This window comes from Mercenaria mercenaria, chromosome 7 (genome assembly GCF_021730395.1).
Source record: "Mercenaria mercenaria strain notata chromosome 7, MADL_Memer_1, whole genome shotgun sequence".
Taxonomy (NCBI): Eukaryota; Metazoa; Mollusca; class Bivalvia; order Venerida; family Veneridae; genus Mercenaria; species Mercenaria mercenaria.
The window spans coordinates 71662683-71680596 of record NC_069367.1 but is presented as its reverse complement, the minus strand read 5'-3'; the positions used below and the strand labels follow the sequence as shown (position 1 = coordinate 71680596).

General features: G+C 33.4%; 1 protein-coding gene across 1 annotated transcript; it reads left to right on the top strand.

The window, feature by feature from the left end:
- Positions 1-10485: 10485 nt before the first annotated feature.
- Positions 10486-17914, top strand: LOC123553942 (RING-box protein 2-like). Its single transcript, XM_045343698.2, has 3 exons — positions 10486-10649; positions 14510-14557; positions 15572-17914. Exons 1-3 carry the CDS (start codon positions 10496-10498, stop codon positions 15688-15690), a joined length of 321 nt encoding a protein of 106 aa, XP_045199633.1. The 5' UTR covers positions 10486-10495; the 3' UTR covers positions 15691-17914.

Genomic DNA, 17914 nt, shown 5'->3' with positions numbered 1-17914 from the left:
TCTCGTCAGCAACGAGACTTACGATGTTTTAGGTTGTAAACCACTAAATCCAGATATACTGTTACTGGTTACATTCTACCAATTCAATTCCTTATTTATTTCATAATATGAAACAAGGCAAAGCCTCAAAGCGAGCTCAAAGAAATCGGATTTAGCTAAAAATATTATGCATCATTTATTTGTCACAAAGAAACTATTCTCTACTCACGGGTATGACTGAATAGCGAAATCTAGTAGATTTCGCGAAATCTAATCAAATTAGCGAAATCTAGACATAAAATGTAAACTAATGAATATTTTTAAAAATCCTTTTAAGCTTTTGTTAAAAGTGTAAATCTACGTTTGCATGCCAATTTTCAAGAAAAAATATTTATATTTAGATCTAGGGTGGTTTTGAAGCGAAAAACGTATACGGGTCTAGATTTCGCCCGATTCTACATGCGCGGAAATCTCAAGTGTCAGGCAAAATCAAGATATAAAATCTAAAGTGATAAATTTTCTTTCTAAATCTTTTTAGGTTTTTATTAAGAATATATTTATAAGTTTGCATGTCAATTTTCAAGAAAAAATATTTATATATAAGGTGGTTTTGAAACGAAAAACCTATACGGGTGATGATTTCGCCAGAGTTTATATGGACAGAAATTTCAAGTGGCAGGCAAAATCTAGACATAAAATTTAAACTAATGAATATTTTTAAAAATCATTTTAAGCTTTTATTAAAAATATAAATTTACGTGTGCATGTCAATTTTCAAGAAAAAATATTTATATTTAGCGTTTTTTTGAAGCGAAAACGTATACTGGTCTAGATTTCGCCCGATTCTACATGTGCGGAAATCTCAAGTGTCGGGCAAAATCAAGATATAAAATCTAAAGTGATGAATTTTCTTTCTAAATCTTTTTAGGTTTTTATTAAGATATATTTATAAGTTTGCATATCATTTTTCAAGAAAAAATATTTATATATAAGGTGGTTTTGAAACGAAAAACGTATACGGGTGATGATTTCACCAGAGTTTATATGCGCAGACATTTCAAGTGGCAGGCAAAATCAAGACATAAAATTGAAAGTGATGGATATTTTTTGAAAATCATTTAAAGGTTTTATTCAGAATAAATAGCTACGTGTGCATGTCTATTTTCAGGAAAAAATATTTATATTTAGTATGATTAATAACATATAATGATGTTGATTTCGCCCGGTTTTATATGCGCTGAAATCTCAACTGAATGGCAAAATCATACCTTAAAATTTTAAGGAATGAGAGTTGTTTAAAAAAAAAATCCTTGTGAGCTTTTATTAGGAATATATTTCTACGTGTCCATTTTAAGTTTCAAGAAATAATAATAATTAGTGTGGCTTTGAAAAGAAAGCCTATGAATTTGCCTGATTCTATATGCGCAAAACTCTCAAGTGTCAGACAGAATCGAGACATGTATTCTTAGGTAATGAATATTTTAAACCTCCTTTTGAGCTTTTATTCGGAATGTATTTCTACCTGTCCAAGTCAAATTTAAAGAAAAAATATTAATATTTAGCATGGTTTTGAAAAGAAAATCCTATAAGAGTGTTCCTTTCATCCTATTCTGCGCGGAAGCAAAATCAAATCGTTAATTATAAGTTTGTATTATTTATTATATAATTCCACATTTTATGTCGAAAAATAGTATTGTTTTGTATAACGTATATGGGTGTATCTTGATGCATTATTCCAATATTAAATCTAAATTGGGTTTTAAAGTTGCTACTTATTTTCATAATAATCTGGTAATTTAATCAAATAAGGAAGGTATGATAATAATTGGACCGTGTTGCAGTGGGACAGTGTTACATGCAATGCACGCGGTGGCAATATACAACACAATACACAAAGCTTTTATCAGGAATATAAATATACGTTAGCATGTCAATTTTCAAGAAAAAATATTTATATTTCTGGTGGTTTTGAAGCGAAAAACACAATTATACGGGCCTAGATTTCGCCCGATTCTATATGCGCGGAAATCTCAAGTGACAGGTCATAAAATTTAAGGGATGGATATTTTTTGAAAATCCTTCTAAGCTTTTATCAAGAATATATTTCTATGTGCGCATGTCAATTTTCAGGAAAAAGTATTTATATTTAGTATGATTAATAAACGAAAAACTTTTACGGATGTTGATTTCGCCAGAATTTATATGCGCTAAAATCTCAACTGAGAGGCAAAATCAACTCTTTTAAGTTTTAAGGGATGAAATTTCAGTCGTGTAATTTAAATATTATTAAAAATATCGCAGTTATAGTCGTGACCGGTTTTAAAAGTCTATGAGTGTATAATCAGTACACTAATATTTAAACATCACTTGGATTTGAAATTAAGATTTCAACATGACGAAAATAATCCCAGATGTATCTAAATAATGCGATTGTGTTTTACGCTCGTTCCAACAATTTTCACGGAACTGCAATCCGTTGATATACAGAGACTATAATTTTCTACAAAAATTTGATTTCTGTAAGTTAAATATTTCTAATCTTACCTCACAGAAGATACAACGGTCGTCACACTGGTCGGCACATACAGTTGATTAGTTAATCAAATTAAATTTAATCCAATTAGTTAAGCGGGGGTAAACGATAATTTAATTAAAGGTGGTTTTCTCACACGTTTAAAGAGGTGCGAAATGCAGCAGGTAATCATTCGGTCAAAATTGTGCCGATTTATATCATCCGACAATTATTAGTTTATTATGTGACAAACAGTAATTATTTAGATTTGCAATTTATTTTTCATTAACACATTTTCCATATGAAAACGTCTTTCTAAGAATTAAATTGAAGTTAAATGTTTAGGATATGGCCCATTTTCTTAATGTCATTCATATATGCATTCTTTCTCCAATCATTGTTGAATACAATCTCTTTCAGGTATTAAAAAATTTAGATGATGATTGATAAATATGACACGTGCAAACATAATTATATTCTCAATAACGGCTCAACACGATTTTAATAAATAATACAAACTTTTAATTTTTCGAGTTGATTTTTTTTTTCGCGCAGAATAGGACGAAATCCACACTCGCATAGGATATTCTTTTCAGAACCTTGCTAAATATAAATATTTTTTCTTGAAAACTGACATGCACACGTAGAAATGTATTCTTAATAAAAGCTTAAAAGGATTTTAAAAAGTATTCATCACTTTAGATTTTATGTCTTGATTTTGCCTGTCACTTGAGATTTCTTCGCATATAAAATCTGGCGAAATCAACATCCGTATACGTTTTTCGCTTCAACACCACCCTAAATATAAATATTTTTTCTTGAAAATTGACATGCAAATCTATATTTTTATTCCTGATAAAAGCTTAATAGGATTTTAAAAATTATTCACTACTTTAAATTTTATGACTTGATTTTGCACGTCACTGACCATCTGGCAAAATCAACATCCGTATATATTTTTCGTTTCTTACTAATACTTAGTATAAAAAATTTTTCTTGAAAATTGACATGCACACGTAGAAATATATTCTTAATAAAAGCTTAAAAGGATTTTAAAAAGTATTCCTCACTTTAGATTTTATGTCTTGATTTTGCCTGTCACTTGAGATTTCTTCGCATATAAAATCTGGCGAAATCAACATCCGTATACGTTTTCGTTTTAAAACCAAACTTTATATAAATATTTTTTCTTGAAAATTGACATGCACACGTAGAAATATATTCTGAATAAAAGCTTTAAAGGATTTGTTTTAAAAATCATCACTTTAAATTTTATGTCTTGATTTTACTTGTCACTTGAAATTTCTGCCCATATAAACTGTGGCGAAATCATCACCCGTATACGTTTTTCGTTTCAAAACCACCTTATATGTAAATATTTTTTCTTGAAAATTGACATGCAAACTTATAAATATATTCTTAATAAAAACCTAAAAATAGTTAGAAAGAAAATTCATCACTTTAGATTTTATATCTTGATTTGCCTGACACTTGAGATTTCCGCGCATGTAGAATCGGACGAAATCTAGACCCGTATACGTTTTTCGCTTCAAAAACACCTTAAATATAAATATTTTTTCTTGAAAATTGGCATACACACGTAAATTCATATCTTTAATAAAAGCTTTAAACGATTTTTAAAAATATTCATTAGTTAAAATTTTATGTCTAGATTTCGTTAATTTGATTAGATTTCGCGAAATCTACTAGATTTCGCTATTCAGTCATACCGTCTACTCACAAGAATTCAGGAGAACCTATTCACCTGAAAAAGTCTACAAGAAATTTACAATGAAAATGGTCTAGATCTATTCTCAATACTATAAGCAATAAACATAAGCCAAAAATTTAACTGTCACCTCCTCATGTCACTCATTATACCAGATTTCATCCATAGGATGGAACTATACATTTTGGACTACTTCACATGTAACACTGAGTAGTCACTTCCGGTTTGGTGTAATCCGTCCTACTGGGGCAAGGGACAGTAGAGTTGAAAATTCCTCAAATCTGCGCCGATACCAGTGCGAAAAAAAAAATCACACAAAAAATCCAATTTTAACAAGTCGAAAGATTTCCTGCGGCCAGAAGTTATACAGACCAGAAATTGTTGACAGTAATTTATGGGTGAATAACGTACCTTTTTTTTTTTTAGCTTAACTGGTCACATTTCTTGACTGTTGAAATACTTTACTAGAGCTTTCACAAATGTGATTCACGCCTTCACCTGGACTTATTTGACAACACAGGACCATAATCCAGGAAACTGAAGAGCAATTAACACAAAAACCCTTATGCACAACAAGGTATCAATATTGATCATTGCTGAAAGTTTGAATAAATTATATGAAATAATGAATGAGAAATTCAGGTCACAAACTTTTCTCTATATATCATATAGAGTGCCAGCTATATTGCAAAAACGGCGTTCCATAAATGCGATAAGCCAATCGCATATCGGTAAGAAGTCACGTGAAATCACCCAGTCCCCATGTGCTACACTACTTGTTGTATTGCAATATACCTGCGGCCTGAAGGTAATAAATTCCAGGCAAGTATTGAGCGGATGTATTGCATATACTTAGCACTTCATTAAGTGACATTTCCAGCCTGCCGATTTTGTTGTTCCTGTGACAAAAACGAGAAAAACGCAGGTTTTAGGACACTAAATTTTGAGGCAAAAATGGCCAAAGATGCACACCCTGCGCGACCTGTACCGTATTATCTGCAAATAAATGACCTAAACACATGTATATTTTTAAAGCATGTGACCAAACGTAAATAATGGTGAGAAGAAAAATGTCTCATAACCATTTACTTTTTCCGCAAATTTGAGCTGAATCTGGATGGATGGATGACAGTTTCCATTTCGTCTGACTTCCGTTACCACAGGTAAGACTTTAGACACGGCCGTCTACACGGAGCTAGGAAAATCGATTCAAGCACATATTTATTTTACACAATAAATAGAGGATATTTGTTTGTTTTTCGTGAATATGGAATATATCTCACTGAGAAGTGAGAAAATTTCAAATATTTTCCAGGCGCATAGCACAAGTGAAAATGTGAAGATTTTCCCACTTCGAGGTGAGATATATTCCATATTCACGAAAAACAAACAAATTTTCTTTTTATTTTATGCTTAATTACGTTGAGATGTGCATTTTGCGACAAATTTTAATCTCAGCGTGGAAAACAGGCGCGTGTAAACAGATATGACGTCATGCGTGTTGTGGCGTTAGAAAGATGCACACAACATAAAGTTCTATTTTATTTTATTTTTTGCTTCATAACGTTATGAAATTCTCATTAAGTAAAATAATTTGAATCGAGAAATATACTATAAAGAACAAAGTATGACTACTATTTTCATCCTGTTTTAAGCAAATAATTTAAAAATCATACACAATGTATGAGGGGGCGGAGCTATATCTCTCACAGTGTGAAAATATAGATTTTTGGGGAGGGCCGTCATCTGATGTTGTAAGAACTTGTGGCCAGACCCATTTGCTTATTTGTTTGTGTTTGTAAAAAATGTTGTATATGCTTGTAAATATTGAATGAGCAATAAAATATGTTTAAACTAAAATATAGATTTCATATTTTCACAGTGTGAGGATGAGATATAAAAATATCTAACTGATAGAATACAGTATTTCATTAGTTAGCATAAAATAAAAGTGTCTTATTTTATGAAAAAAAAATCATTCTACGAGTGAAATAATACCCATTCGGGCCCATCCCCGAAAATGGAAAAATTAGGATCTATTTATTTATAATAGGGACTTCGTTTGAAGCTGTACATGTTACATTATACCAATTCAGTTCCTTCTTTATTTCATATAAACAATGAAATCTTGAGACCTTATTTTCAGTACTTTAGAGCAATTCAATTATATGAAAACCATATATGGTCAATAATAATAACAATAATTCTCTCATTAACCAAGTTTGTACTCTTCCAGCCATTGCTGACCATGAAATTATCTCTTCTATTGCAGATATGAAACCCAAACAACAACCTCCAAGAGAAGTTCCTCTGACTGGGACGGTTTAAAGAATACATGGGTCAAATTAAAGATAACATCCTTCAAATTCACCACTCTAAAAATGTAAATGAACTTTGGTTATTATTTTCAGATGCTATTAAGGAGAGCATATCCAAATTCGTTCCATCCAAGAAGATCAGCAGCAAGAGATCACTACCCTGGATTACGCAGTCCATCAAACGTTTGATAAATTATATCTTAAATCCAGGAGAGATAAGAGTAGCAAAATCAAAACAGCCTTCCTCAATTTGAAGCACGAAATTAAATGTCAAATCAAGATCTCATATAATAATTACCTTGAATATATTTTAGGAAACAAGGAAGAAGCTGAAGATTTAGACAACATCAATACTAAAAAATTCAATTCTAAGAAACTTTTCAGCCTCACAAGACGCTACTGGCATTGCATCCCTTTCTGACAAATCTACTGGCTCTACTAAGTCCGATGACAAAGACAAGGCAAACATCTTGAATCAACAATTCCAATCTGCTTTTACTCCCATGTCCCCTTTAACACTTTCTCAGTCTTGCCTTTCAGCTGTCCGCAACATGTCCTCTTCTATCTCTTCATTTTTCAGGAAATTCCCAGATATGCCAGAGATTTCTATCTGTGTTAACGGGGTGCAGAAGCTACTCTCCAACCTCTTTCCTCACAAAGCAGCAGGCCCGGACAACACCAAGCCTCTCGTTCTCAAAACTCTAAAACATGAAATTTCTCCTATTTTACAGCTCATATTTCAGAAATCCTTAGACTCCGGTAAACTCCCAGATATTTGGACATCAGCCAACGTTGTTCCAGTCTTCAAGAAAGGAAACAAAGAGGACCCTGCTAACTATCGTCCCATTTCACTAACGTGTATCTCTTGTAAACTTTTACAGCACATCGTATCATCAAACCTTTCAGCTCATTTTAATAAACATAACATCTTTTACGACTTGCAGCACGGTTTTCGAGAACGCCGCTCTTGTGAGACTCAGCTTCTGCAGCTTGTGGACCATCTAGCCAGAAACCTCATCTTTGGACAACAAACCGACTTGATCCTCTTTGACTTTAGTAAAGCATTCGATAAAGTTTCTCACCTAAAACTTCTCTTTAAAACTTCAGGAACATGGTGTTAACACCGTCACCATCAACTGGATTCATTCATTTCTCATAGACAGAACTCAGCAAGTCGTCTTGGGTGGAGCATCATCAAATCAAGTCCCGGTTACATCAGGGGTCACCCAAGGTTCAGTACTTGGTCCTTTTCTCTTTCTTCTTTATATTAATGATCTTCCTGAATCTCTCTCTTCACAGGTCCGTCTTGTCTTTTGCTGATGACACTGTCGTTTACCTTGTGAACAAACAACAAGCAAGACTGTTCCATTCCCCAACAGGATCTAGATAAACTTGTGTTGTGGGAGGATGCTAGGGAGATGGAGTTCAGTCCAAGCAAGTGTATCGTCATTCATATATCTAAAAGCACCAAATACAAAATTCAATTCAGTTACACCTTACGTGGCCAAATATTAGAATCAGTGCCCAGTGCAAAAAATCTTTGAGTCAATATATCTGAAGACCTTTCAAGGAATCAACACATAGAGCAAATAATATCCAATGCAAACAAAACATTAGGATTTTTACGTGGAAATATCCACACTACAAACTAACATATTTAGGAAACAGCCTATAAGACCATGGTAAGACCGCAGTTAGAGTATGCCTCTACAGCCTGGAGCCCCCACACAGATACCAACATTGATAAATTAGAAAAAGTACAAAAAAGATTAGGCCTGTGAGAATGTCGCGGCATATGCATGAACTCTCCTTCCGTCAAGTCCATACTGAAGAATTATTTAAAATACTCCTTCTTCCCTTATACTGTCGTGTTGTGGAACCACCTGCCTTCTCAAACTGTACTCCAGCCTGACCTTGAGGGGTTCAAACAATGTCTTGATCCCTCGGTCCTCTCTTACCGCCCCTGAACTCACAAAGCGGATGATTTTAATTCCTTTTTACTAGTGAATATTTCGTCTTACTTAACACTTTCACACTTTTATCTTCCCTCTCACTATCTTCATTTTTGAAGCCTTCCTTTCACTGCTTTTAAACCAACTTTTATCTGGTTGTGACGCGCAACCCGGCTATTATACCCGTGAGGGGAGTCCAGCCGTATACAAATATAGATAGATAGATAGATAATAATAATAATAGATTCTTTTTTTAAAGAGGGTAAGACTCATTAAGTTTCATACATAACATACAAATCTTATTTTCAATGAGGCCCTCTAACAAACACAAAACCATTTACTCATACAAATGAAAATGTCACAGTCATTCCATAGAGCAGACTTGTAAAGAAGATAAACACAATGTTAAGTTACATAACATTGAAACTCTACACTGTATTAATTAAAAGAAAGTTTCTAAGTAAATATTTAAATAAATTTACTGTGCTAGCATTTCTAACTGAGTAAAGTATATATTTCCAAATTTCTACGGCCATAAAAGAAAATGAACGTTTAAGAAAATTAGTTTTTGGTCGAAGGTGCTGTAGATCAAATTTCATTTTAGAACGAATGCTATTGTATGTATTGTCATAAATTTTAAAGATTTTTTTTATATTTCCTTTAACATGTCTCCTTATAAAAAACCAGAAAAATATTGATATATTATGTTACATATAAGAAAAATAATCTGTTCTGAAAAACAGCGTCCTCTGAAAAATGCTCCCATGAAATAGCCGTTTATAAATTACACGTATGTAGACATTGAAAATGGTCTAGATCTTTTCTCAATACATTAAACAATAAAACTAGGCCAAAAAAAAAAAATAACTGCCACATCCACACATGACTCATTATATCAGATTTCATCAACAATATGGAACTGCATTTTGGACTACTTACTTCCTGTTTGGTGTAATCAGTCCTACAGTAGTAAATAAATTTGCTATATGTTCTTTATAAAATTAACAATCTTCTGAGGGCTTTAATACATAGCCAGGCCCATTTAAAAACAAAATTACTAGCCTTATGTTCAATAATGACCTATGAACCACGAAAAAAAAAAACACAAAGAAAAGTAGGGTTATGTTTCGGGAAATATGTCGATTTTATAGAATAAAAAAGAACAGCTATATTTAGGGTAGCAGGGTACACTTCGAATTTCGGCCCCCGTCAATAGTTGTAATAATTAGAACTTCGTGATTTTGGATGTCTGTAAATTACAGTGAGAGATAATGATTGTTAATTCTTTAGAAATTTTAAACAGCTGATACATGTGAAATTCAGTTGTAAAACTAACAGCTGCTAGCTTTGTATGAATCGATGATTTATTTTCGGTGCGGGAAATTCAAATCATTAAAGAGTTTCATGTTTGTTAATTGACACTCGGGTAAATTTTTGCTATTTTTGTGAGAGAAAAAAACGAGATGGCTAGGCCGACATTCCATTATCTAATATCCTGTAGTTCAGAGGGGCCTATTAAATTGAGAAATGCAAAAATATTGGACATTGTTCCGGCAACGGGATCATTGCAGGCTGTCCAAAAAATGCAAAATTGATGAATTAAAAGCACAAAACATGCACACAATTTATAAAGTGGCAACAATAGCCACAACGTAAACGTTGACCGGTGGCATAATACGTGCGAGCAGGGCGCTTTTTGCGGCTGTTTTTACCAGTCAAGGTATTTTTTTCCTTCGCAGTTTTTTTTTTTTTGTATTTCTAAAGCTTTGTTATTGGGAATTGGCCGAGGATGACCTACAATGAATGCGCTTTGATGGTGATGTATCGAAATTTTCATATCATTTGTATTTTTTTCTAATATTCAGGAAATATTCACTATATTCAATATTACGACTCGCTACATGTTAGCCTGGGTGTGCCCAAAATGTTCGGATCCAAGTGTACCTTGCTACCTTAGTGTGTTAAAAATAATAGCGTTTTGATTTAGTGGTGTTCAACCTTGAATATGAAAACAAACATGGCCGACGAAATGGAAGTTGACAGAGAAGTCGCACAGAAACCTGATAAAATGTTTACACTAAAGAAATGGAATCTTGTAGCCATGTGGAGCTGGGACGTTGAATGCGATACATGTGCTATATGCAGAGTACAAGTCATGGGTATGAACAAAAGGATTCAATTTTCGAGAATTAATTTACAGAGAGTTTCGTACTGGTATATTTTCGAACCAAACTTTTATTTTATTTGAGATGAAGATGTTACATACCTTTAGCCTGCCATTTTTTATTGTCTGTTAAGAGCAGGTTGCCCTTTTGTTTCTGGCAGTGGCTTGGGACATCATGATTATTCACCGATGACACTGCTGTCTATTGACCATATCAACATTATTGATAAATCCCGTTTTCTGGTATTTCCGTAAATAGGGTCAAGGGGGTCGGCGAGATTAACCGATATAAAGACCGTGTACAATATGAGCGATTATTTTTGCCAGAAGATAAGAATTTATGAAAGATCTTACTTTCTCACAATGGAAATACTATTCTACGACTTCGGCAACATTTTTTTTTGCAAAAATAATCTGTTAATCTTGAAAAATGCAAATAATTTCACACCTTCGGTATCGAGCCACGGAAGTGGTAGTGTAGAATAAAAGATAAAATTTCAAAAATAAAGTAAACTTTGAGCATATTTTGCTATATCTTAATTACAACAATGTTTAATGATAATCTGCAATACTTTTTTTATAAACTCATTTTCTTTGTTTAAAACTTTAAAAAAGGATAATCTAAACACTACTCAGGGGAAAATATTAGCAGTCGCCCAGTGCGACCAAAAAATCAGCTGGGCGCCTAAAAATCGCAAGTTAGGGGCCCAGGAGGCGACCAGGGTGAATTTTTTTTTTTTTTCCATAATTCAGTGTTTTTTTGCCTCTTTTCGTTTTTTCACAGTTCTCTTGGGAACTGAAAGGAATATAATGAGTTGCTCTGTCTGGACTATATGTTTATGTCTACTGGGAAATGGATTGCAATAGTATGAATCATTCAAAAACGTAGTCGACTCCATTTAAAAATGGAGGTCTGTCAAGAGAAAGTCCGTTATACCGGTCTATACAGGACACGTTTAAACTGCGACGCCATGTGACCTCATGTGCGGCGCAGTGCTTCCTCCCAATGTGGCGCAATATTTGAAAGCGTGGTTCGCAAAAGTGGCCATCGGTTTTCACTGTTGCATGTGCTTCATTATTATCAGAACCACAAACTTAATTTACACATCTTGTGTAGAGATGCCGATGAACTGCTAGCTTTTTGGAACGAACTTTAAACATACCACGCCAATGCGAGTCATCTCCCTTGTAATGGCGGCGCCCTATGTGTGATGTACGCGAAGCCAGTAAACTGAGGAAAAAATGTGCCATTTTCTTGATTGGGTTACTAAGCCCGCTGAAAAGCAAGTACAAAAGGCGGCCGAAAAGCGAAAATATTATCAAGATTATGAAAAAAACAAAAGGTCCAGGAACTTTAACAAAAAAAGGGAAGAAAACAAGCTCTGGTTGCAAAATACTGATAATGGTCTCATTTGCAGTTTTTGCTGTTGGGGGACATGAGAAACATTTAAAGTTGAAAAGTTTAACACTGTCACATGTTGAATGTATTTTGAATATGTTTATTTTAACCTGTTGAGTTTTGAAAGGTTTTAAAAAAATTTCCATTAAAATTTAATTAAAATACAATTGTACAATTATATAAAACAAGCATTAGCTTGTATCAATTAATCCCCTGTAAATGTTGATAATCAACTGAACATACATGTACCCGGTTTGTATGAGAGCAACCTGAAATGCAATATTTCACTACAGATACCTGACCATATTAACTGGGCCCCTAACTTTTGGTCTGGGCCCCTAGTTTTTAAAAGTTAGGGGCCCAGGTGGCCCCTGGCTGAAAAAAGTTAATATTTTCCCCTGCTACTGCCATGTAGCATAATGGCCGATACCCACCTCACGGCGAAAACGGGAACAGGCGTTTATTAGTGGTTTATACCGGAAAACGTGATTTTATCCATAATGTCGATATCGAGAATTTAACTGTAGATTCCAGTTACCTTAAGTCAAAATAAATTATTCGACGTTCAGATTGTTTTATATTTATGACGGGCAATCTTAACGTCAAAACTTTGAAGGACCAAAATAATGGAAGTTAAATCACAGTACACAGTTATGTAAAGTTACATGTATTGGTTTATATGGCGTGTAAACACACAGTAAACGTTGATCGTGTACTGTACATACAAAGGTTTAAATTACCAGAAAATTCGTAATTTTGGATATTATTTGATAAGGCCATACCAAATTGATTTGTCGTTCGTCGGAACTGCCGCATCAATGATTTCATTCCCGAGAAAAAGAAAAAAAAATCACCCGCCTGCACGTTCATAAAAATCGCCGGAAACATTTTTTTTTCTGATTACGCGGTCCGGAATGATAACGGTAAAACAGGTTTTATCGCTGTTTTAATGCGTCAAAGTGATATTGATCGTAATCCATGTGTTCGTAATACATGTAGCTGATGACACAAACTCAAAAAGTCAGGAATTATGGTGTTGTTCATCATTTGTTTTAATCTGGAGTGTCTGTGCTAGTGCCACACATAATTGTCTCGGGCCCAAATCGTTTTGAACGTAACTTGTTTAGTACGGCAGTCAGATATTCTATCAAAATGCATATATTCATTAAAAAAAAATGCGTAGCTTTTCAAATAAGTAGAATCTAGTGTAGATATAAAAAATAATTTCTGTCATATTGTAACCCCAATTTTCCCTGTTTGTATATTAATTGGCTGTGAATTGATTGAAAGAAAAAATCTGAAAAAACAGACCTTCCCAACTCAAAATTTCTTGGTCAGTCAAAGCACAACAAATAACACTTTTAAGAGTGGCCATATTGGGATCATTTTTTGTCCGTCTGTTATCATTTTTGACTGAAATTAACCTCTACCACAAACATGACAAAAACTTAAGCTAACCTTATCTGTTAAGAAATTATTCCAATGGGATCCGAGCAGTGTCGAACCATATGTGTGCCCAACTCCGTTTGGTCTCATTGGTCAAGTGATTTATTACTTTCCCCTCACCTCTACCGTTTGGAGTTTCACTAGGGGCACAAAGTTGCTCATGTGTCAAAGCCATCTAAATGGGTTTCAGAAGATATGTTATTCCACTTGGGTGCCCGTTTTGTCTTAAATATTCCTCATCCTCTGCCGTTAAATGGGCACGCCTTCAGATTAATGTAGAACAATCAAAATTAAAAATAAGACACTCATCCCTCAGTAATTATAAATACAAAATAAAAACAAAGTGATTCAGTGAGTTTTAGCAGGAATTTATTTGCAAAACCATTCATGTAGCCTTTAAAACGTCTAGAAAAGCTATCTACTGTGTTAGTCACACTGTAAATGTTTAAGTTCTGTGTTATTCTTAAAGAAATGTTAACTTCATGTATAATCATAACTGCAAAAAAAAAAAAAAAAAAAAAAATACTCGCTCGCTCCATGTAAAAGCTACCCGCCTCTTAAAAAATCAAAATTGAAAAAAAAAAAATTTTGCTCACTCGCTCCCATTTTTTTTTGAAAATTTTCCGAAGAACTATTAATCAATTTGGTATGGCCTAATTTTAACATAGATTAATGGGGAATTGAATCCCATTTCGATACATGTAAGTTATATTTTAATTTATGGCCAATTCATGAAATAATCGACATTTAAATAAAACCTATAGCATGTAAAGCATGCTGTCTCTTTTTATAAGGTCAAAAGTCAACCTCCTGGCATACTGAAAATTACACACTTGACAGTTACAACAGGTCATCAAAGGAGAAGCTATATATGTCTCTCAGCTTTTTTATTCATCTGTTTATCACATTTTTATAATAATTTCATTTTAACCTGAATGCAGACATTTATGTACAAGTTTTTTTTTCAAATTCCAGGTTATTTTGAATGTAAAGTATATTTCTATTTTTAGATGCCTGTTTAAGATGTCAGTCTGAGAACAAACAAGATGACTGTGTTGGTGAGTAAAAACTGATAGTAAATTGTTTTATTAAGCCATCTTGTTGGAATGGTTACAGTCAGTGTTTTATAGCTGTTTATATCCCTGGTCTCACCCAGAGCACTCCAGCACTCACAGAATGCAAGTAGATCTAGACCAGAAAAATACAAATCATGGTTGTTCAAATTAAATCAAGATACCTCCAGCTTTCTTGATCAAGGTTTTTCAGTTACTACATTCATACTACTGCGGCTTCAGTTATCGCAAAAACATTCATGATATTATGTTTTCACTGCCTTCAATTATTTAAGAAGATCCTATAGGCAAAACAAGCAGTACAAAGTGATGTCTTCCATTAATGCAGTGATTTACTTTTAAATGATATTTTAAGTATAGGTTAATAAATGGGAGAGTGGTTCCTTTGAGTGATAATGATCGTGGCAAGGAGGTAATAGCCCGAGGGCTATTATCTTCTTCCGGGGCCGGTATCACTTAAAGCCACCACTCTCCCATGTATTTACCTGTTGATTACATGTTTACCTATAATATAGTAAAAACAGTTTAGAGTGCCATTTTTATGGGTACAAGCGTCTACTGGCATAATAATTTTCAGCTTTTCGGTTTCTATTTCATTTCCATTATATACACTGTATATGTATAAAATCAAATGCCTTTATAGTTGTACTTTGTTGCTTATAATACAATAAGTTATTTCACAAAGAATACACAACTTTACGCTGGAGATAACAAAACTCCCATTTAATGTCATGACATCATTTCTGTTTACAGATGTTAATTTCCCGCACTAACGTCTGGGCCATTATTGGTAATGGCCCTGGGGCCGTTTGTGATAATGCATGAGGCAATACGATAAGCACAAAATTGTTACTACTATATGTACTCATGTAATAATTTTATTAATAACTAAGACCAGTATATATTTATGTGTACATTTCATGAATTTCAGTTTTTGACATGTACATATATATCAATTGTTTACATTATATTTCAAATATTTTGACATGTATATTTCAGTTGTTTGGGGCGAGTGCAATCATTCTTTCCACAACTGCTGTATGACATTATGGGTAAAACAGAACAACAGATGTCCATTGTGCCAGCAGGACTGGGTCGTACAACGTATAGGAAAATAGTTCAACCCAACTTTGTTAATAAACATAAGGAGTGGAAGTGTACTGATGAAATGTTACTTGTAATATTTATAAATTCTAATAACAGTACATGTATTGGGACATACAACATAGTGAAACATTGATTGTTGACTATAAATTACCATGAAGTATGGAAATGCAGTGATGAAATGTTATTTGCAAGATGACCCTTGTAATATTTATAATTAAATGTTTTAACCGAATTACGTCCTTTATAATAACAGTATTGGGACATATAACATTACATTTAGAAAAACAGTGATCGTTGACAATGAATTACCATGAGTATGGACATGCAGTGATAAAATGTTTTATGTGAGACACTTCATGTAATATTTATTTATTAATTACTAAAAGAATGATGTCCCGAGTGCAAGCAGTATTGAGTTGTACAACGGACAGGAAAATGCAGATGTATAGTTAAGAAGAATTGTAATGAATTAATCAAGGGTTATACTTTAAATCTGGTAAATATACAGGTTGGTTTTATTATTTACCAACAGTTACTGTGCTACAAGTGAATTTAAAACCAGCATGAATAAATCAGCATTGATGTCAATAAATGTAGACAAGGAAGAATCAGGTTTAAAGCTGTGGCCTGTTGTTGAGAAAAGTTACACAAACAATATCTGATCTACAGTTTTCAGTATATCCCTTGTAAATATTTAATGAATCAGTTTAACAAGCATTCAGCTGCTATGTTGAATGCCAGTCGATGCAGAAGTTGTTTTCTTGAAGTCTAAATACATAAATCTACAAACATCGGTATAATTATTGTATTAGTTGTTGATTATTTTGCTATTATTTGAAAAACTTAGTATATTTTTGAGACAGGTATCATGCTGAAGGAAAAAATCTACTTCCAGGAAGCAGACACAAGTTCTGCCATTTAAAACATAAGCAAACTGAAAAGTACAGCATTTGAAAGACTTGTATATAAAATGATTACATTGTCATACAATTCTGTAGGTTTGGCCAAAATGGCATATTCTTTGGGATATAAATTTTTAGTTTATGGAATAAAAAGAGTAAGGATTTTATATTTTTGCAGGGTTTAATTTCATGGATTGGCGTAAGCACTAAAATATGTCTCCCCACCAATAATAATTCCCAATTACTTGTATTTTGTGGGGGCATAAATTCTAAAGATGAATTAAATGGGACTTTGTTTATTAAATTTGTAGAATATTGACTAGACGACCAAGTATAATTTCACAATAATGACATACTATGATTTAGGAGGCAATTGTTAATAATCTGGTTGACTGATGTAGTAATCAGCAGGTGTGTTGACCTAGTTGTGTAATACCTGTTCAACACTGTCCATAGGTGTGGCCAGAAGCCGTTGATAATATTTGTGCTGAATAAACCATACCTAATATATGTGCATTAAAGATCCCACTTAATTTGCGCTAATATAGTGTTAATTGACATTCAGCGAGTTTCTGATATTATAAACGCCTGGGGAAATCTGAAGGAGTTTCCATGTAACACCAGAGTATCGATTTTCTATAAATAGCCTAATTAACGTGATCATTTTTGCACTTGTTTGAAATGAAAATGAGGCAATGCTGCTGAAAATTCGGCAATTTTCGGAGATCACTAGGTTAGCATTAATTAATATAGTATCTTTCAATTTGATAGCTATGACGCACATTTCAAGTTTCTTCTGACAAAAATTGTTACAACTTGCTGGAAAATCTATCAGAGGTACAAACTGGTATTTGTCTATGGCCCGGATATGTTCGGAAACCTTCGTAAGAACATTGATTCTTATCGGTCTTTTCCGTGAGAATTCCATTTCTATTTTTAGCCATAGAGTATTGCTTTCAAAAGTTATCGTTCTTTATCATACAGCCGTATATTTCGGGTGTAATATAGGTGGCGCTGCAGTCGGAAAACAGGTTTCCCCAGGCTGTCAATTTGCAGGTAGAAAAAAAGTTAGAAATTGTCAGACTGGATTCCCAGGCCAATTCTTTACCTGTGCAAAAAAAATAAATGATCGAGCATCAGTAACTTGTATCGATGGCTTTCACTGGCCGACTGATTACAGGCTAGTGTACCATCTATATGTCTACAGCAATGACTTGCAATGGTAGAACAAGTGAAGAATGCTCAATTACTGGAGAAACTAATACTTGTTTACAAACTTGTCAAAATTTGTTTTATAAATTTTTATAAAATAAAAGTGGTTACCTATGTGAAA